The 22,188-nt window shown below is 52.5% G+C and overlaps 1 protein-coding gene across 6 annotated transcripts in view; it reads right to left on the reverse strand.

Annotated features, from left to right (window-relative positions):
- Nucleotides 1-4,473: 4,473 nt before the first annotated feature.
- The window catches only part of LOC116944642 (src kinase-associated phosphoprotein 2-B-like), a 113,744-nt gene continuing 96,029 nt past the window's right edge, over nt 4,474-22,188 (reverse strand). For 2 of the 6 annotated variants that reach the window (XM_032958380.2, XM_076071719.1), the window contains 2 exons: nt 15,476-15,539; nt 13,414-14,360 (listed from right to left, as the gene is read on the reverse strand). In XM_032958380.2, the coding sequence (XP_032814271.2) occupies nt 13,948-14,360; nt 15,476-15,539 (477 nt within the window). In that variant the 3' untranslated portion in view covers nt 13,414-13,947. Of the gene's footprint in view, nt 6,346-13,413; nt 14,361-15,475; nt 15,540-22,188 lie in introns of those variants that run through there. The other 4 variants (XM_032958394.2, XM_032958411.2, XM_032958403.2 and 1 more) reach the window with 4 other exon arrangements.

Raw genomic sequence — 22,188 nt, forward strand, 5'->3', positions numbered from 1 at the left:
ACGCATTCTCAACGTGACAAGTTCCTGAGTTGAGCCAAGTAATAAAAACATTGCGCACTGCCGCACGGCTGAAAATTTGAACCCAGCGGCAGCCCCCCCTCCTCCACCTCCTCCACCTCCTCGTGCTCAAATTCGCGCTCGCTCGCACCAAAACAGAGACAAAGGTCTCCCGTGTAGCCTTGAGCAGTCTGTTGGGGCAAGTGCTGTTCGCGAGCACACGAGGGGGTGTGTTTGTTGTCTCATTCCCCCGTACCCTCCGATGAGCACGGTTCGCTGCGTACGGTGCGAAAGAAGTTCAACGTACATACATATACATACATGTCACGCCCGGCCGCCTTTGTCTCCCCATTTGAGCCCGAGTCGACCTAGGGGAGGCCCAGGACCGTTTCAGTTAACCGTCGCCGGGTTCGCAACGCGGCGCGCTAACTGTTGCCCTGCCGCTCACTCGTACAAGACAAAGATCCCCCGTATAGCCTTGAAGAGACTGACAGGGCAAGTGCTGTTAGCCATCACCTAAGAAGGCCCGCACGGCACACGAGGGGGTGGGTGGCCAACACCACGCCCGGCCGCCGCCTTTGTCTCCTCGGGAGTCTACACACCGCACCGGGTCCTCATTTGAGGCCGAGTCGACCTAGGGGAGGTCCAGGACCTGTTCAAATAATCATCACCGGTTGTTGTTGGCCGTGAGCGGGAATCGAACCCGGGACGCCGGGTTCGTAGCACAGCGTAGCGCTAACCGTTGCACTATCGCTCACTCGTACACGCGCACACACACGCACACACACACGCACACACACACGCACACACACACGCACACACGCGCACACGCACACACACACACGCACACACACACGCACACACACACGCACACACGCGCACACACACACGCACACACACACACGCACACACACACGCGCACACGTGAACACACACACACACGCGCACACGTGAACACACACACGCGCACAAACACACGCGCACACACACGCGCACACACACACGCACACACGCGCACACGTGAACACACGCGCACACACACACGCACACACACACACACGCACACACGCGCACATACACGCACACACACACGCGCACACACGCACGCGCACACACACGCACACACACACGCACACACACACGTGAACACACGCACACACACACGCACACACACGCACACACGGAGGGGGGAGGGGGCGGTGTCGGTGGAGTAATAACCGCGCCGTGTCGCTCCCCGACCAGATCCCGAGACTCTGTAAGTGGCCGCGATTCATCAGGCTTCTGGCAAGTGCTGGAGCCACGTAACTGGGAGCATAAAAGTAATTTAGCGCACGCCGCAAACAGTTCCTAAATCAAAAAGGGGGTGGTGGTGGGGGGCATCGCTGAATCGGGGGGGGGGTAGTGGGGGGGGGGGGGTCCTCGCGCTCTCTGCTCGAACGAGTCATTTGTCTGTACCGCGTCTCCTCCCCCCCCCCCCCTCTCTCGATCGCCTCTCTCGCTCGCTCGCGGGCGAGTCGCTGTTTCATGCGCCGAGGACAGAAAGGGAAAAAAAAACCGCTCTCTCATTTTTCAAGCCGCGATGAATGCGCCCAGAGTGCCGAGCGAAGAGGAGCGGCGGCGTTGGCGGTGGTGGAGGAGTCTCACTTAAGAGGCGTTCAAGGGGTAGGCGAGGGCAAGGGAGAGACACGGCACGTAGCCGGGCTGGAGGGGTTAGTGAGTGGCTGGAGGTCAATGGTAAAACAACAACAACAACAAACACAGTTACAGGTGCAACCTTGCAATTGCTTGCCCCACGTCGCTGCTGACGGAGAGGCACTCGACAAGATGCGTTCGTCCTGCTCTTACACGCTGATCAGCTCGTCTTGGAGGAGGCGGGAGTAACCACAACATTGTTGTTGTCACCCCACCCCCCGCCGAGACCTGCCGATCGCCGAGCCTGGGAAGGACGGAGGGGGCGGCCCGGTGTTCCAACAACGCGCCGGACACGTGGACATCGAGCAAAACTAGAGTGGGCGCGCAGAAGAGCTGTGACGCAAAGTGCGCAAAGAGTCTCGAGTGGGATTGGTGGTGCTTGACCCGATAATGGCGCGTGAAGGCTGTACGGGAGAAGCTGCACCTGTGTATGTGTACCCGACGCGTTATTGTAACGCTGCTCATTGTTGCCACTGCCGCGCCGGGAGATAAGATCGAATTCAACAAAGATCCCCCCCCCCCCCCGTATAGCCTTAACAGACTGTAGGGCCAAGTGCTGTTAGCGAGCAGCATCTATGAAGGCCGGCACGGCACACGAGGGGGTGGGTGGCCAGCACCACGCCCGACCGCCTTTGCCTCCGCAGTGGCGATGCTTGCACACCGAACCAGGTAGTAATTTGAGGCTGAGTCGACCTAGGGGAGGCCCAAAACCGGTTCAGATAATCGTCACCGGTGTTGGCCGTGAGCAGGAATTGAACCCGGGTGGCCAGGTTTGCAGCGCAGCGTAGCGCGCTAACCGCTACACTATCGCTCCCATGAACAGCCCACACGCACACACGTGTACTGTGTGAAACACGCTCTCAGGCTTAAGGATTACGCAAAACCATCACTTCCTGCAGAACCGCATTTGTGGCCTTCTGCTCATAAGTCGCCACCAAATAAAGTGAGCAAATGTGACCAACCAGTCCAACCTACAGGGGGAGGGGGGGGGGTTGTCAGGCAGCGCGACCAAGCGAGATAACCCATCAGACCGCTTTCCGTCATCACTGAGACTCATCGGTCGAGCGAAAAATCGCCGATTGGTCACCGCTGAGTCGCGCACATCCAGCGCGCTAACCGTTAAAGACGTGGCACGGCTGGGGGTGCTGGGGGTGCAGGGTGGGATGAGACGATGACATTAGCGCCACGGGGACAAATGATGGAGATTATTTTCAAGCTCCGGGGGAGGGGGGTGGGGGGCTGGAGACGCGTTTGTAAGGAAAAAAAAAGTGCCCGCGACATTGCGAGGTAAAGGGTTAGGATTTACGGTCGCGAATTAATGCGACGGCGCGTCAAGCAAGACGCGGTACGGAACAATTGAACGCGCATCCTAATCCATAATCCGTATTTTATCACTGTAATAATACGACGACTGCACGACGTTGGGTGGAGCGGTGGCGCAGCGGTTAGCGCAGTGCGGTTGGTCATAATCAGAATCATTTATACCGGAGGAATCCGATGAGCTGTGAAGCTCTTTTTTCATAGATGTCCAATAGGTTGCGGGTCACAACGTTACAACAACAAACAATACAAAAACACAATAGGAGTGCAACGTATAGGAAATGTAAACAAATCACTTCAAAAAAAATATACAAATAAAACGCAAACTATTTTTTTTTATCTGACCAAGTAAAGCCCACTGAGCTATTATCCTTCTGTTTTCAGAAGCGACCTGGCCACAAACGATAGCTCAACGAAGCGGCTTATCGCGTGGAAATGTATGAGCTCGGCACCAGGAAACCCTGCATTCGCTTCGCCTACCACGGCTACAAATGACCGCCCAGGGACGACGAGCGATGTCTGTCACCGATCGGCGTCGTGAAGAGGTGGTCAAGCAACTTCCACGATCTAACCGACACGGGCGCGGGAACGCCTTCATCCTCTCCACACGTTCCCCGTGTCACCGAGCATCGCAGTCTGGGGCGTCAGAGTCCAATCCCTGCTTGGAGCAGGGGTCCCCAACCCCCTGGTCCGTGGCCTGTTAGGAACCGGGCCACACAGCAGCAGGAGGTGAGAGCGGTGAGTCCGCACGTGGGCCGCCCGCATTATTTTATTATTGACCACTTCCGTCCGCGCCTCTGTCCCGCACTGCGCCACTTGTCACGTGGTGTTGGTAAGCCCACAAGCTGACCCCTAGTAGCCAAAATGCGTAAAAAACAAACGTCGCTGAAGAGCTTCTTTGAAAAGGGGGAAAGACCCAATGATGAACCGCCCCCCCGCCGGTCCGTGAAAAAAATTGTTGTCTTCCACGAAACCGGTCCCTGGTGCCAAAGAGGTTGTGGAGCGCCGGATTGGAGGATGGACGGGGTGCAGAGGGAGGGGGCGAGGGGGGATGACTCACAACTATCAACACTCTGGGGTGGGGGGAATGGTTCGGGGTTCAATAAAACAAGCGCTATTTTGTGGTCAACAAGCAGTTCTTGTCGCATGGGTAAACTAACCCCGCCATAGGAATGTGGAATTTCCACGACTGGCTCGGGCCTCCCAGTGGAGACAGGGCAGGTGCCTGTGCATCAATATTCCGAACCAGTGTGCTGTCCTAAGCAAAAAGCAAAACAGGGTCATAGCCTGAAACGTCGCCTATACATTATTTTCTCCCCCACTTTGAGGGCAGCGTCAGCTCTCGATTGTGACGATGTTTTGTGTTTCACTTCGTCTGGTAAATTCTTGTTTCCCGAACAATGTCTCTTAAGCTGAAGTTCCAATCCCTTACTGGTCATATACAACTAAAACATTACACACGGATTGTATTTTGACAAATCATTACTTTATTGAGACTGTTCAATCACGTTAATTTGGCGACATAGAAAATTCAACGTGAAAAAGAAAATGTTTTTAAACAGGTAAAATCTCACGCGTCGACCCGCAAATTCCGCTCAATCCGACCGGACGATGCCTTCAAGAAAAGCCTGAGGCAGACAGGGAACGTGTCTCGTTCCCATTAGGGCTCATCGGCGAACCAAGCCAGCTGCGCACTTCTGTGGCATAAGCAAGGGCGATCACACTGGTCAAGCAAAGCATGCGACAGTGAAGCTGTGGTTAGTAGTGGGATAGGGTTATGGTCGGGGATAACGTTAGGGTTATGTTTATGAGTCATGGGACTCAAGTTCGGAGTTAGGGATTAGGGTGAGGGTTATGGTAAAAGTTTATGGTTAGGTGTTAAAGTTAAGGTGAACGTTTGGAGTCAGGATTAAGCATTGGGGCTACCACGTAATGATTAGGGTAATGAAAAAATAGTTGAAGCTTAAGTTAGGGGTTAGAGTTATGGGAGTTAGTGGTTATAGGTTCATCATCACAATCCACGGGCAGATAGCCCGTCGCTGCACATTTTCGTCATTTGTTTCCACTTTCCTCTCTGTCTTGTGCCAACATGCTTAATGTAGTGGCCACATCTTTCTGCCACCAATCTCTTCATCTCGTTGTCAAGCCGTTTTCTGTTAGGTCTGTTAGGCTACAGGTCAGCATTAGGGTTACGGGTTGAGGGAGCTTCGTGGCAAGATAGGCTAAAGCAATGCAGAAGTCTGGAAGAGAGCGTGGCAGGCGTGAGAGTTGTGGATACGATTCGGTCAAAAGGGCGGCGGCTGAGTGGGACGCGCGTGCAGGATGAAGGGGTGGAGGAGGAGGAGGAGGAGGCGATGTTCCCATCCAGGCATTGGAGCGATCTCCACGAGACCGGCGACCAATGCGAAGAGAAGACCGAAGAGCAAATGGCGGGAGACTGTCAAGGCAGATCTATGGGTCTCTGTGTGAGTATGTGGGTCTCTGTGTGAGTCTATGGGTCTCTCTATGAGTCTGTGGGTCGCTGTGTGAGTCTCCGGGTCTCTGTGTGAGTCTATGGGTCTCTGTGTGATTATATGGGTCTCTCTATGAGTCTGTGGGCCTCTGTGTGAGTATATGGGTCTCTGTGTGAGTTTGCGAGTCTCTCTGTAAGTTTCTGGGTCTCTGTGTGAATGTATACGTCTGTGTGTAAGTGCGTGGTTGGGATTTAGGTTCGTGCTTGCAGTTCGGGATGGTGGTCAGAATGAGGGATGGTGGTTATCGTAATGATTTGGTGGTTAAAGTAAGGGATGGTGGTTATCGTAATGATTTGGTGGTTAAAGAAGGGATGGTGGTTATCGTAATGATTTGGTGGTTAAAGTAAGGGGTGGTGGTTATCGTAATGATTTGGTGGTTAAAGTAAGGGGTGGTGGTTATCGTAATGATTTGGTGGTTAAAGTAAGGGGTGGTGGTTATCGTAATGATTTGGTGGTTAAAGTAAGGGGTGGTGGTTATCGTAATGATTTGGATGTTTAAAGTAAGGGGTGGTGGTTGTCAGAGCCGTCTCTAGGGGTTACGCCCGGGGCCCCGCGCTTTGGGGGTGGGGGGGGGGGGCTGGGGGGCGCTTCGACGTCACGGTGTCAGATGCAATTATTTCGGTTTAGTTTGAAGGCGTCGGGTAGAGTTGCCCCGGGCTCCTCTGGCCGGCTCCGCTGGTGGTTGTGAATCTCCATCCGCGCGTGACGTCTCTCTCGAGTAGCGCGTGCGTCACACCTCGTACGCCGCGGTGAGGAACGCCCGCGGCACGAGCCCCACTTTCCCGTCCAGCTCGCCCACCCACCACTGCCACTTCTCGTAGTCCTGCAAAGGCAAAGGTCCACCCACCCGTATAGCCATCAACAGAACTGTCGGGGCAAGTGCTGTTAGCGAGCAGCACCTACGAAGGCCGGCACGGTTCACACGAGGGGGGTGGGTGGACAGCACCACGCCCGGCCGCCTTTGTCTCCCGAGTGGCGATCTTTCTACACGTCGCACCGGGTACTCATTTTGAGGCTGAGTCGACCTAGGGGGAGGCCTGGGACCGGTTCAGATCGTCGTCACTGGTGTTGGTGGCCGTGAGCGGGAATCGAACTCAGGTAGCCCGGTTTGTAGCCCACTAACCGCGAGCCTACCACCAGCACCACCGAGACAACAACAACAACAACAGCCAATCCGACGATTCACGTAAAACCACGTGGGGGTTGCCACCCACCGTCCCCCTCAGTGAGGCAGATGTGATAGCTGCCTCCCCTGGTGATTTTTCATTGCAGTTTCACGACGAGACCAGCGAGCCGAAATATCTTTATACATTTACGTGAAATAAGTTACCTGGAGTATGGAAGGCGAAGACATGAAATGAAGGGGTCTACAAACATAACATTGGTGACACACTGAGATAGTAACAGGCACGCGCTTATTGCCCGTGCTCCATCCAGTTACTGAGGGGTTGCGCAATCAGAGGGGAGGCTGAGCTTGTCGCTGTCTCACCTCTCGTCTCTTCCTGCAGTATTTTCAACGGAGCTCCGCAAATTTGGCGATTTTGAGTCTAAAGATGACTGGAATCGTACAGAAATGGCATTTATAACAGAGACCAGTGGAAAAATATTAATATTTATTTAATTTGATTATTCTTTTGTTTTACTTTTCGTAACAACCCCTATCACTACCCCAACCCCAACCCCAGCCCCTATCACTACCCCAACCCCTCTCACTACCCCAACCCCTCTCACTACCTCAACCCCTATCACTACCCCAACCACTATCACTACCCCAACCCCAACCCCTATCACTACCTCAAACCCTATCACTACCCCAACCCCTATCACTACCCCAACCCCTAACACTACCCCAACCCCTATCACTACCCAAACCTCTATCACTACCCCAACCCCTATCACTACCTCAACCCCTCTCACTACCCCAACTATTATCACTACCCCAACTCCTATCACTACCCCAACCCCTACCACTACCCAAACCTCTATCACTACCCCAACCCCTATCACTACCCCAACCCCTCTCACTACCCCAACCCCTATCACTACCCCAACCCCTCTCACTACCCCAACTCCTATCACTACCCCAACTCCTATCACTACCCCAACCCCTATCACTACCCCAACCCCTATCACTACCCAAACCTCTATCACTACCCCAACCCCTATCACTACCCCAACCCCTATCACTACCCCAACCCCTCTCACTACCCCTACCCCTATCACTACCCCTATCACTACCCCAACTCCCATCACTACCCCAACCCCTATCACTACCCCAACCCCTATCACTACCCCAACCCCCATCACTACCCCAACCCCTCTCACTACCCCAACTCCTATCACTACCCCAACTCCTATCACTACCCCAACCCTTATCACTACCCCAACCCCTCTCACTACCCCAACCCCCATCACTACCCCAACCCCTATCACTACCCCTATCACTACCCCAACCCCTATCACTACCCCTACCCCTTAACCACTCCCACCTGTCCTGTTGTCACCATAACTACACCACCACTTTTAATAACAATCCCACTCTTAATTTCAACCACTATCATCTTATGCACAATTGTATAACTATTGGACAGCACTTTGAATTAAGGCGTTGTACAAATGTACTTAGATTATTTAGATAATTTTGCTGCTATAAATGTACACATGATAAGCCACTTCGTTGAGCTATCATTTGTGGCCAGGTCGCGTATGAAAAAGAAGCTGATAGCTCAGTGGGCTTTACCTGGTAAGAAAAAATAGTTTCGTTTTAGTTGCATATTTTTAAAAAGTATCATGTATTTACAATACAATCACATTTTTGTACCGTTTGCTGTCGTAACGTGCTTACCCGCCCCCTCACTGGACATCCGTGATAAAAAAGAGCTTCATAGCTCATCGGATTCCTCCAGTGTAAAGACACATTCTAGTCGTGATGATGTAAGATGGAACATTCAACACGGGCGCCTCGAATCCCCTCTGCACGCAGATGCGAGGATGGAGAAGCGAGGATGGAGAAGCGAGGGTGGAGGAGCGAGGGTGGAGGAGCGAGGATGGAGAAGCGAGGGTGGAGGAGCGAGGGTGGAGTGAGCAGGAGACGGCAGCGGACACGAGCGCGCTGGCGTTTTCTCGACGGGAATCTCTCCCCTCACCCCGCACAACGCGCTCAGCCCTTCGACCGCGCCCTCCTGCTCATTGGCGATCGCGGTAGCGACCGCTGCTGCTGCTGCTGCCGCGTGGAAGAAGGCACCAGCAGCAGCAGCAGCGCCGCCCATCAAGCTGCGCCCGCGCGTGCGTGCGCGGTACGTGTACGTGTCGTTGTGGCGCGTGTGTGTGCGAGTGTGTGTGTGTGTGCGTTGTATGTGGTGGCAAAAACAACCCCCTGCCTCCTCGTGGTGCCGGACGGGCAACGCTGTCGTGGGCAGTGCTGTGGGGCGAGGGCCAATTCCAATTGGCCTCTCGCGTCTGTGACCACCACAGTGGCTAAATGGGGGCTCTGGACGGGTGCGAGGGGCTGGTAACCCCTCCACCTTCAATAAATTACCATAAAATCACGTAAAAAATATCTAATTAATAAGCTTGTACCGGGGGCCCCGGGGAGACAGGCGTCTATGACGTCTCCTGGCCAAACCCCATTTGGCAGAGCCAGGGAATTGAATCTTTACCCTCGGGGCTCCTCCAGAAACAACAAAAAGCCACTACGGATGGCCACGTGGAATGTTCGAACGCTCACTGCGGAGGAGAGGCTGCCACTCCTCTGTCGGGAGCTAGACCGGTACCGCCTGGATCTCTGGCATTCAGGAGGTCCGTTGGACCGGCTCTGGCTCCTGCCACCATGAGGGGTGGCTAGTCCTCTACTCGGGGCAGGAGACTACCAAACAACAGGGAGTGTCTCTTCTTCTGAACAAAAGAATGAAGGGGGCGTGGGAGCGTGGCTGTGAGGTGTGGGAAGATGTAAGCCCCAGGCTACTTTTGGCTTGCCTTCCTACCAACCGGAGGCGAGGAGTGGTGGTTGTGGTTACTTATGCCCCCATCGAAGACAAACATCCATGGAGGGATGCAGGCAAGGCCGATGAGTCAGATGCCTTCTATGACCTCCTGTTCCAGGTTCTGGCTAAAGTGGCCCCACGTGATAGAGTCATCTTGTTGGGTGACTTCAATGTCCGAGTTGGTCATGATGCTGGAATCTGGTCTGGAGTGATTGGAAGGCATGGGCCAGATCAGCTCAATAACAAATGGTAGGAGGCTGCTAGATTTTTGTGCAGCCAATGGGCTTGTAATTACTAACACGCTGTTCCGGCATCGGTGCATCTACACAGCATCATGGATGCATGTCGGGTCCAAGCAAGAACATCTGCTGGACTACATAGTGACGGAATAGCGGATGCGGTGTCAAGATCGGCCTCTGTGGAGGAGGCTCGTGAAGGACGCTACTGTGCAGTTGGAGGCAGTCGCCCTCCAACAACAACGGAGGGCGGAGGAGCGACGCTCACAACAACGAGCGGAGCGCCGGTTGGCTAAAGCACAGCAGGTTGGCACAGTAGGGGGCACAGGTGGTGCATCAGGCAGTCATCTCAGTCAGTCGACCTGTGGCATCTGTGTCTGCCCCAGCGGGCGTTCGACACTTCACGTGGCCTCAGGGTGCACATAGCCTGGCACAAGCGTCGTGGTGACGTCACCGCCACTTTGTGGCGAATGGCGGTTGTTGTTGTTGTTGTACGTGTGTTGGCTGAAGCGGTAGCGCAGGCGCTTAGCGCGCTGAGCTAAGCACACCGGGTGACGTGTGCTCGATTCTCACTCGCGGTCACCGACACCAGTGACGATTATAATCTGAATCCCCCCCCACCCCAGCCCCGAGGTCGACTCAGCCTCAAATGAGTACCTGGTGCAATGCGTAAACATCAGCACTGGGGAGACGAAGGCGGTCGAGCGTGGTTCTTCATAGGTGCTCGCTAATAGCACTTGCCCCAGCAGCGCGTGGAGGCTATATGGGGCGCCTTTGTAATTGCGTCCGCGTGCACATGGCACGCGCTTAATCACGGCACTGCCGCCGCCACGCCCGTGGTGAGGGCGAAGCCGGTGGCTGCCAGATTACAGCGAGACGAGCAAACACCCTGAAGCCTAATGGCTCTCAAAGCAATTCACGTTCCGTGGGAAGGTTTCCAAGCTTGGCAAGAGATAAAATAAAACAAATTAACAAAAGTACGACTCCATTTACAAATAATATGTCCATCGAGTTTTCTGGCTGGCCGCTGGCTTGGCTCCTTCTCCACCCCAGCGACGACTGTCTTGTCAGTGGCTTCTGCGGGCCGTTGCCACCAAAGCTAGCTGGGTTACTGGCTACACGTGATTTTTTTTTTTTACCCCGTGTAACAAATTAACTTTGAATCGAATTTGAATCGGCGGAAGAAGAAGTTGGAGTAACGAATGCGTTTACAGGGGACGTGTGAGCAAGGGATAGGGAAGACCGACACGGTCCATTCAAAACCGCTCCAACTTTTCCACACGTGTTCCGAATTAATGCAATTCTTCCTGCGGAATATTCTTTAAATCCTAGAGAATGTAAAAAAAACCAAACAAACAAACAAGAGATAAACCTTGACTTAAAACTTTCGTGACTGCAGGAATTCATATTCTTGGGTCTTTCGGTAAAGTCACGTAGATAGAAAAAAATAAAGTAAAAAATGGAAAATAAGACTGAAATAATAATAAAAGCAATAAATATTTTTTTGCTTTTATTATTCTCAAATAATTATAAAATTTTATTTATTTTTACATATTCATTATTATTTTCTATCTACGTGACTTCACCGAAAGAACCAAGAACAAGAGATAAACCCTCGCAATTGCTTTCGGCCTTTTTTGCCGGGTCAAAAAGACACCCCCACCCCCACCCACCCGCGCCACCCAACAAGCTTAAAAAGAGACGCAAAAAAAAAATCAAGAACCTAAACACGCACGGCAACTTCCCCTTCACTTCCGTGACGCTGGGGGCCCAGCGGCAACAACGTCGGCGCCCTCGGTCCGATGCTAGCGGCTTCGGGAGCCCAGCGCGCCGCTTTAATTGGGGCGCCGCTCGTTATCGCGACCACGGTGGCCGGGAACCCCCCGCGTGACGAATCTTTGGCGTCGAGGCAAAGCAAAAAAAAGCGGCTTCGGTCCAAGTTCAAAGCGAGCAACGGGGCACGGTCGCCTCCAATTCGTGCGGGGTCGGGTCCCCTACCTACCTACCTACCTCCTCCCTCCCCCCCTCTCCCCCTACCTCCAAAGCCACATCTATCCCGCCTTTGTAAATCTGCCGGCCTCTCTTTAAGAGGCGAGGTCACAGCCCTCCTGTGGCTAAAATACGGCGGTGGGTGGGTGGGGGAGGCAGGGGGCCCGACTAATTGTACGAGCCGGTAGAGCGGCTCACTCCAACGGAGGTGGCTCTTCGTGCCTTAATTAAAACTCGACGCGGGCTCGAAGCGGGGTTGTATTTATTTTAGTTTTTACTACGACTCTTTCGCTGCTTTTCTGGGCATAAAAAGACGGCGAGAAGAAAGAAAAGAAAGACGGATTTTTTTTCGTCCGCTGCTTAGAGAACGTCAGAACGTTCCGATAATGAATTGCCCCAATGTTGTCGTTTATTACCATTATTGCTGTTTGTTGTTGTTGTTTTTACCACGACTCATGGGTCACGGAGATCGCTGCTCGCATGCTCGACGCTTTAACAGCGGGGCCCCCTCGTTCTCACGAGCGACCGTACGCCTTTTGCTATGTTGCATTGCTCGGCGCTGTAATTGGCGCCGAACTCCGCCGCTCTCGCTCAAGCGGCAGTTGTTTATTGCTGTTTGCTTGTTGTTGTTGTTGTTGTTTACATTCTCTAGTTGGTTCCCTATAAGCTGCAATTACGCACGACGTGAAATCTTTCTCCGGCGAAATAAGCCACCCGCCCTTCCACCCCCCAATGCTCTTTTCAGACTTCTAATTGGACGTCTGCTCGGTGGAAAGTTGAATTAAAACTATAGAAAAAAAAAACTTTTTTCTCCATTTTGCCCGGTAAGACACACTGAGCTGTACAGCTCTTTTTTAAGAAGCGACCTGACCACGCAAATGATGGCTCAACGAAGTGGCTCATCATGCGAATATTTACAGCAGCCAAAGTACTCTAAAACGCGTGATCTTGATTCAAAATGTGGAGTAAAAAACCGGAAGACCCCGAAGAAAATCCTAGTGACCACGCGGAGAGAGACACGCAAACTCCAAATATACAGGAGTCGTCAGCGACGGGATCGAACCCACGACCTCCTGTATACCAGGCGAGGTAGTTAACATCTCCTAGCCACCATGGCGCCCTTCATATAATTCCACGGCGTGGTGGAATCAGCAGCACCGCTAGGGGCCTTTGACGATTCTCCCTGCCTACCTCGATTCAATAAAATATTCGATTCTTTGCTTTAACGTTGTGGCCTGTGCGGCCAACATCTTGAAAAAGAGCTTCATAGCTCATCGGATTCACTACAGAATAAATAAAGTTTCCGATTGCGATGACGGTATCCGGCGAAGCTGGCTCAGTGGTCGAGCGAGTGGCGAGCGGCTGGAAAGGTCGTGAGGTCAAATTCTGGTTTGGGGGCTGGAGGGGGGGGGGGGGTTGACGCATCTCATCATCCCTTCGGGGGTCGATAAAAGTAGTACCACTCTGTGGGGAAAATCAACATCGGTTGTCCTATGGAGAGAGAGAGAGAGAAGTTACCTGTCGACTTGGCCAGTATGAAAGGTTTCGAGTGGACTTTGTTTCACCACGTGAGGAGCCAAGAGACAGGGACGAGAGTCTTGCTCGCAAGAGCGACCCCCACCCCCCGCCCGCCCCCCCGGGGGGTTCCACAAAGCGACGAACGAGAGACGCGTGCACACAAGGTACAGCGAAGAAGCAAATATAAATCAGACACCAACACAAACACGCAACAAAAAACCAAGAGAGCACGCCACACGGGCAATCGAACAGTCTTGCGCGCACCTAAATATGAAACGTGAGAGCATGAATGTTGAGTGAAAACTTTCGCGTGACTGCAGGAATTCATATTCTTTGGTTCTTTCGGTAAGAGTCGCGTAGATAGAAAATAAAATGAAAAGTTAAATTTAAAATAAAATAAAAAATAAAGGGCAAAAAACCCACGACATTTCGATCGCATCGCAGGCGGTCTTCTCCTCCTCCTCTCCGCCTGATGAAGACCGCTTGTGTTGCGATCGAAACGTGCTGGGTCTTTGTGCTTTCATTTTATTCGTAATGTTATTTTCTACCTACGTGGCTTTACCGAAAGAACCAAAGAATAGTAAGAGCATGAGGAGCACGTTCGTCTCGCGGCTCACGTCACGCACACCCACCCCCCCCCCCTCCTCCTGGCCCCCCTCCTCTCCAGACCCTACCGCGCTAACGTATCATACCGTCACACTATGCTGCACGGATTTGACAAAAGGTTTGCTGGCTGGCTGGCTGGAGCGAGGGGAGGGGAGGGAGGGACAGTCGGTCACGTCCACAGGAAGTGTGAGCTGAGAGCATATTTTGTATTCTTCTTCTTAAAGTTGCTTCGCATCTTCGGCAACCTCGTGGACTCTGCTTTTTGACGATTCCCCACAGAAATGTGGCGTCCGTCGATTTGCTCTTCAGTTGCTGTCGTTTTGATTCAATGCGTGTTGACAAACGCCGCCATCGGCGGAATCCGCGGCGTGTCCGAGCGCGCACCTTGCTGACGATGTGGACGAGGTCGCCCCGGCGGAAGGAGAGTTCGTCCGTCGCGTCGGCCTTGCAGTCCCACAGGCCCTGGTAGACGTTTCTGTAACACACATCCCAGTCTGCAGCAGCAGCTGCATGCAGCAGGCAATATCAGCAGGCAGTAAGCCCTGACATTTCTTACTTGCACCCGTACCTAACATTTGCCGGAGCCGCTTGCTCTCACAAAGCGTTTGCACAGTTTTTCGATTCAAGTGTGTGTTTTGTTGACGACCATCAGATGCCTCCTTTGTTACTGACGCGTTCGCTCTTGGCCATGTTGATGTTATTTGCGTTTTCTTGCCGCTGTTACTGCCGCTGTGCGCATGCACCAAATTTGGCTTTCCTGCACAAACAATGATTGTATAGAATTATACAAAATAGGCTTCATCGCATCTGCAATAAATACAGGAGGTATATATATTCTTGGTTCTTTCGGTTAAGTCACGTTGAAGGGAAACAATAAAATAATAAAATATATATGAAACAATACAATTCTCACGACGTTTCGACTGCAACACAAGCAGTCATAATCAGGTGTGAAAACCAACGGCAAGAACATTTGAAAGAAGTGCTCTTGCCTTCAACGTGACTTTACCGAAAGAACCAAGAATATGAATCACTGCAGTCACGAAAGCTTTAAATCAAAAATACAGGAGGTGTTAAGGTATTCGAGCACCAAAGAGACGCCTATTGCAACAAGGCATCACGTCTGCACGTACTTGTGGTAGAAACGGAAACAAACGTGCTTCGAGAATGTGCGCAATTTCCTTGCAACTCACGGACCTACACTAGACGGCCTCCTTCAAGCCATTGTCTCACCGGTGCTGTCGATCAAAGGCCCCCAAATGGCCCAGCAGGGCAAGGACGATGCAAACATCCCTCTCTTAGGTAAAGAGATTCAACATCTTGATTCTGCGGTTAAACGGCCCTACAGTTGTAAGCAATGAAAGTCGTGAATACGTGAGCATGCGTTAGTGTGTTGAACCGGTCCTGGGCCACCCCTAGGTCGACTCAGCCTCAAATGAGCACCTGGGGCGATGTGGAAACATCGCCGCTAGGGAGACAAAGGCGGCCCCAGCCGTGGCGTTGGCCACCAACCCACACCCTCGTGTGCCGTGCCGGCCTTCATAGGTGCTCGCGAACAGCACTTGCCCCTACAGTCCGTTAAGGCTGTACGGGGTGATCTTTGTCTTTTGTGTGTGAGCACCTCCGGTCATCTTCTCGATGGCCTCCACCCAGCTGTCGGCCTCCTTCACTGACGCCGCGGTGAACTGCAACACAGGACGATGTCACCGTCACGCCAAGGTCAGATACGAAGAGCGGAGGCGCAGACCACTCACGCTTACGTTTGGTGCAAAGTATTTCCGCGCTGCCACTCCACGTTCCTGGAATTGGCTCTCATCTACAGCTTGGTTCTGGACTCTGATTGCCGTCCGTCAACCTCCCCCCTCCCCCCCCCTCTTTTCAGTGTTCCCATTTCGACCACAAAACACACGGCCTACGTCGCTGTTCGATACAAAATATAGGGCTTACTTGCACTTCTACCGAACCTTTTGTGACATCTCTTGCTCTTACGTTATATATACATTTGTTTGCACCGTTTTTTTTATTCACGTGTGTTCCACTGTCACCATCGTCAAAGAACTTCGTTTGTTCGTTGTGCAACATCCCTTAAGGACCCTGTGCTGAACTCGTCTTCTGAAATATTGATGATGATTTTTTTTAATAATAATAGGGTTTTTCTCCTTTTTTTCTGGCAACAAAACTGAAACCTTTTTACAAGGATCCATGTCTGCATTAACCACAATACCTGCAGTCAAAATGCAAACAAAAAACATACTATGATAATATTTGTGGCATTGTCCTTGAAACTGATTGGTCCACACCAAGGGACGGCTTTCTTTTGAGCCTCGACCCAATTGGTGCTCGACCAGATGAAGCCTTTTGGCCAGATGACGCCTTCTGGTCGAGCACCAATTGGGTCGAGGCTCAAAAGAAAGCCGTCCCTTGGTGTGGACCAATCAGTTTCAAGGACAATGCATATATTATCATAGTATGTTTTTTGTTTGCATTTTGACTGCAGGTATTGTGGTTAATGCAGACATGAATCCTCGTAAAAAGGTTTCAGTTTTGTTGCCAGAAAAAAAGGGGAAAAACCCTATAATTATATTTTGGTACTGGCAAAGGAAGTCTAATGATGATGATGTTTTTGTTATTATTGCTGTTGCTACTTTACACACGCACCACGATCTCCCGTGCGACTGGCTGAACTGGACCATTATTCATGTAACAAACCAAATACTAAAACTAAATTGGCAACATTAAAACAAAAATGTGATCAGGTAAAGCCCACTGAGTTAGAGCTCTTTTTCAGAACCTGCCCACAAACGATAGCTCAGGGCGAGTGCCTTATCGCGTGGAAATTTGGAGCAGCCGAATACTCTGAACGCGCGTCGATTTCTAAATGCGGACGGGAAAAACCGGAGGACCCGGAGAAAAATCCACGCGACCACGGGGAGAGCGAGAGAGAGAGATCACGCAAACTCAGGGTCGGGATCGAACCCACGAACCTCCCGTACACCGCGGGCGAGGCAGTCAACGTCTCGCCACCGGCGGCGCCCCTGAATCTCGCCGCAGGAGACTCGGCACTCGAGGGCCACGTGCAGGTGACGGCGCACGGCTCACATCCATCGTAACCCTCGTCGCCGTCTCTCTCTCTCTCTCTCCGTTTTGCCGAGCGTCTCACTGCGGCTTTTATTTCCACAAACGAGACTCCACTCGAGCTCCATGCTCGAGTGGAGCGACACCAGAAGGTGGGGGGGGGTGGGGGGGGGGGGTGGGGGGGGGGGTGGGGGGGGCGCGTTGAGACTCGAGTCAGTGGCGGCCGGATGAGATTGGTGAGGTGTTGGTTGTTAACGGATCGGTTGTCGTCGACGTGCGGGTTGCGTGCGACGTGCGAGTTGCGTGTGAGTTGCGTGCAACGTGCGAGTTGCGTGTGATCGACTCGCGCGCCCTCTGTGCGGCAGAGCACGTGGCGGAACCGAGGGGGCATTACTCAGGCCGTGATGGATGCCCCTGATGGGGATGATGGGGGGAGGGGAGGGGGGGGGGCATCAGGGATCGTTAATGGGAGTCGCACCCCTTCAGTCACCGGGCTGTTGAGTTAGCGGCTGTTGTGTAGCTGGCTCTTCTGTATTGTGTCATCAGCTGGTGTGTGTGTTGTGTCGTCAGCTGGTGTGTGTTGTGTCGTCAGCTGTTGTGTGTTGTGTCATCAGCTGTTGTGTGTTGTGTCGTCAGCTGTTGTGTGATGTGTCATTAGCTTGTCTGTGTTGTGTCATTAGCGGTTGTGTGTTGTGTCATCAGCTGTTGTGTGTTGTGTCATCAGCTGTTCTGTGTTGTGTCATCAGCTGTTCTGTGTTGTGTCATCAGCTGGTGTGTGTTGTGTCATCAGCTGGTGTGTGTTGTGGTCAGCTGGTGTGTGTTGTGTCATCAGCTGTTCTGTATTGTGTCATCAGATGTTGTGTTGTGTCATCAGCTGGTGTGTGTTGTATCGTCAGCTGGTGTGTGTTGTGTCATCAGCTGTTGTGTGTTGTGGCATCAGCTGGTGTGTGTTGTGTCGTCAGCTGGTGTGTGTTGTATCGTCAGCTGGTGTTGTGTGTTGTGTCATCAGCTGTTGTGTGTTGTGTCATCAGCTGTTGTGTGTTGTGGCATCAGCTGGTGTGTGTTGTGTCGTCAGCTGGTGTGTGTTGTATCGTCAGCTGTTGTGTGTTGTGTCATCAGCTGTTGTGTGTTGTGTCATCAGCTGTTCTGTGTTGTGTCATCAGCTGGTGTGTGTTGTCGTCAGCTGTTGTGTGTTGTGTCATCAGCTGTTCTGTGTTGTGTCGTCAGCTGTTCTGTGTTGTGTCGTCAGCTGTTGTGTGTTGTGTCGTCAGCTGGTGTGTGATGTGTCATTAGCTTGTCTGTGTTGTGTCATTAGCGGTTGTGTGTTGTGTCATCAGCTGTTGTGTGTTGTGGTCAGCTGGTGTGTATTGTGTCGTCAGCGGTTGTGTCGTCAGCGGTTGTGTGTTGTGTCACCAGCCGTTGTGTTACTGGCTGCTGAGTCACTGGCTCTTCTGTGTTGTGTCATCAGCTGTTGTGTGTTGTTTCGTCAGCTGTTCTGTGTTGTGTCATCAGCTGTTGTGTGTTGTGATGTCAGCTGTTGTGTGTTGTGTCATCAGCTGGTGTGTGTTGTGTCGTCAGCTGGTGTGTGTTGTGTCATCAGCTGGTGTGTGTTGTGTCGTCAGCTGTGCTGTGTTGTGTCGTCAGCTGGTGTGTGTTGTGTCGTCAGCTGTGCTGTGTTGTGTCATCAGCTGTTCTGTGTTGTCGTCAGCTGTTCTGTGTTGTGTCATCAGCTGTTCTGTATTGTGTCATCAGCTGTTCTGTGTTGTCGTCAGCTGTTCTGTGTTGTTTCATTAGCTGTTCTGTGTTGTGTCATCAGCTGTTGTGTGTTGTGTCATCAGCTGCTGAGTCACTGGCTGCTCTGTGTTGTGTCATCAGCTGTTTCGTCACTGGCTGTTATCATCGAAAAATGCCACAAGTTGAAAATCAGAGCCTTTCCTGCGGCTCCCGAGTCCAAACCATGGACCACGAAACATCGCACGGCCCCAAACATACACGTTAAGGTTGTGGGTTGGTGACTGAGTCGTTGAGTGAGTTGGTGAGTGAATTGGTGAGTGGGCGAGTAAGTGGGTGAGTAGGCGAGTTGGTGAGTGGGTAAGTGAGGGGGTGAGTGATTGAGTGAGTGGGTGGGTGCTCAAGTTAGTGGGTGAGTAGGAGGGTGGTTGATTGAGTGGTTGAGTGAGTGGGTGGGTGGTTGGGTGGTTGAGTGGGTGAGTGGATGGGTGGTTGAGTGAACGGGAGGGGGGTTGAGTGAGTGAGTGGTTGAGTGAGTGAATGGGTGAGTGGATGAGCGGATGGGTGGGTAGGTGAGTGGGTATATCTGCATTTCACAAACTCTCAGACGGTGCAATCGAATGGCGAAATCACTTACAATTGATTCTCAAACGGTTGCTCTTCTTTTCGCGGTAAACAACGTCGGCTATTGTGCCATCGACTGTCGTGTCAGTGGCTGTTGTGTCAGCGGCTGTTGTGTCATCAGCTGTTGTGTCATCAGCGGTTGTGTCGTCGCCAGCTGTCACGTCATCGTCGGCTGCCACGCAAACGCTCGGCACACGACGGCATCGGAGACATGACGTCATCCTGCTTCGGCTTCCGCTCACACGGAACGCGCTTCGGTCAACCGGACATTTGACCGAAATGTTAACTACCTCGACTGGTATTCAGGAGGTTCGTGGACTCGATCCCGATCCTGTTTGGAGTTTGCGTGTCTCTCTCCGTGGTCGCGTGGATTATTCTCTGGGTCCTCCGGTTGTCCCCTCCACATTTAGAATCAACATCAACTCGTTTAGAGTATTTGGCTGCGAAAATATTCGAACGCGACAAGCCACTTCGTTGGGCTCTCATTTGTGGCCAGGTCGCTTCTGGAGAAGAGCTATGTAAGAGCTCAGTGCGCCTTACCTGGTAAAACATAAAATGAATTACTTGAACGTACATTTTGAATGAACATTTGACACCGAACCCCACAATTTAATCGCGTCACCAGTGTGCAAGGGACGAGTGGAGCTGCGTGACAGTCGAGCGTGGCTCTGGAGGTAAAATTTAAACCAGCGGTCCCCAAAATCTTTGGCACCAGGGACCGGTTTCGTGGAAGGCAATTTTTTTCACGGACGGGGGGGAGGGGAGGGGTCATCATTGGGTCTTTCCCCCTTTTCAAAGAAGCTCTACAGCGAGGTTCGTTTTTTTTTACTTATTTTGGCTGCTAAGGGTCAGCTTGTGGGCTTACCAACACTGTGACAAGTGGCGCAGTGCGGAAAAGAGGCGCGGACGGAAGTGGTAAATAATAAAATAATGGGTAGGCCACGCGCGGACTCACCGCTCTCACCTCCTGCTGCTGTGTGGTCCGGTTCCTAACAGGCCACGGACCGGTACCGGCCACGGACCGATACCGATACCGGTCCGTGGCCAGGGGGTTGGGGACCCCTGATTTAAACGAATCAACAGGAAGAAAAAAATTAAAGGCCTCGATTTTTTAATGGCGCAATTACGTTACGCCCTGACAATCGCTTTGATTAAAAAATATATATATATATTTTGGAACACACGGCGATTATTTACGAGAAGCAAAATCACCCCAACAAAAATTCCCCTCCTCCCCAGCCCCCAAAAAACTAAAATAATCAAAACTTCACCCCCATCGACATCGACTCTCCCACCCTCCCCCACCACACCACACACCCCCCTCCCCAATTTCGTTTTTTATAAATAAATCATAAAATATTGCCCGGCGTGAGAAATGTTGCGTAGTCAGTGGCGCATCGCGTCGGCCGCTTTATTGTGATTTATACGCTTCAGCTTTATTTTGCAGATAATCCGTCAGAATTTGAGCAAACACCCAAAACAAGTAACTGCATTACAAAGCGACAAGCCGTTTGTCCTGCCACTGCCAGAGTCTCTCCCCATGCACCCCCCCCCCCCTACCGTGCCGCCCAGTAAGGGGGGGAGGGGGGCAGGGTGGTGGGCGGTGGGGGTCCCGGTTAAGCTGGCTCAGATTACGATGTCAGGGTAATGACACCGCGCGCGCGCGCGCGCGCGCCCTGTTTGGCCGTAACAAATGAGCCAATCCCCGTCGCGCTGTAGAATTAAGGTCAAATGCCGCGATTCCGGGAGTGGGATGTCGGGGGGGAGGGGGGGGAGGGTGTTGTTCTGCACCGCGGAGCGCGGTTGACGCGTGGAGCGGTGGAGTTTTCTGCGCTCCCCCTCGAGGTCACGAGAGGTGACGCGGCGCCCCCCCCCCCTCTCTCTCTCGCTGCTCTGAGCCGCAATAACCCCCACCACCACCACCACCTCTCGTGAGTCGTACAGCAGCAGTCGTGTCGCGCACCGCCCTTCGTTATCGGAAGAGTAATGGGGGCGATTAACGCGGCTCGGACGATGCGGTCGAGGGCTGGTTAAAAACCGTTGTTTGCTCTTCTTTAACCGGTAACCGCATGGAGAGAGGTGGCCATGGAGAAATATCTCGAACAGTACATGTAGCGGCAATGGTCCAGCGAGACCACCGCTGGACGTGTTGCAATCCAGAGGTCGCCGGTTCGGTTCCATCTCCCGAGCGTGGCAGGGAAAATAATTGGGAAAGTTTTTTTTTTTTAAATCCACACCCACCCCCCCTCTCTCTCCCATCCGCTCTCTCCAGCAGTATAGTCGGTCGACTGGTCGCGCGCGATAGGGTAAAGTGTGGGTACTTTCCACCCCTTCACCACCACGAGGGTCAGCGTTTGGCGAGGAGGCCACGTTCTCTCTAGAGCTTCCCTCGAGCGGAGGCCCTTTCGCTACGGCGGTGGTGTGGGGCGAGCCATTGCAGGGCTGCGCCTTTGCCCGCTAACTGAGCAAACAATGGCGAGCACGCGTATTCGTTTAGCAACATTCCACTCGGATCGATGAATCGACGATCGCTTCCGGATTTTCGGAACCGGGCAATCGATTCTGCAAAACGGTTACCGGTTAACGACCCCGATACGAACGGACGGACGCTTGACGCCACTGCTAAAAGTGCCCGGGCAAATGTAAGATGTTTACAAAAAGCGAGTTAGTTAATAGGGCTACCTAGGTAGAGTCCCGGAAACCCCCCCCTCCTCCACAAACATTCCATGAGAATCTCAAGCGCTGGTGGTGGCAATGATAGTGGTGTAGCGATTTGCCGGGTCGGTCGCGGCGTTTATATGCGCGGTGGGACCGAGTCGCCAAAAATAAATAACTAAATAAATTCCAGATTTTGACTTCCGTTTATTCGGGACTCCGAGGTCCCACCAATGAGGTGTTCATATA

Source organism: Petromyzon marinus, chromosome 2 (genome assembly GCF_048934315.1).
Source record: "Petromyzon marinus isolate PM22_M1 ecotype Great Lakes invasive population chromosome 2, UKy_Petmar_22M1.pri1.0, whole genome shotgun sequence".
In the NCBI taxonomy this organism is placed as follows: Eukaryota; Metazoa; Chordata; class Hyperoartia; order Petromyzontiformes; family Petromyzontidae; genus Petromyzon; species Petromyzon marinus.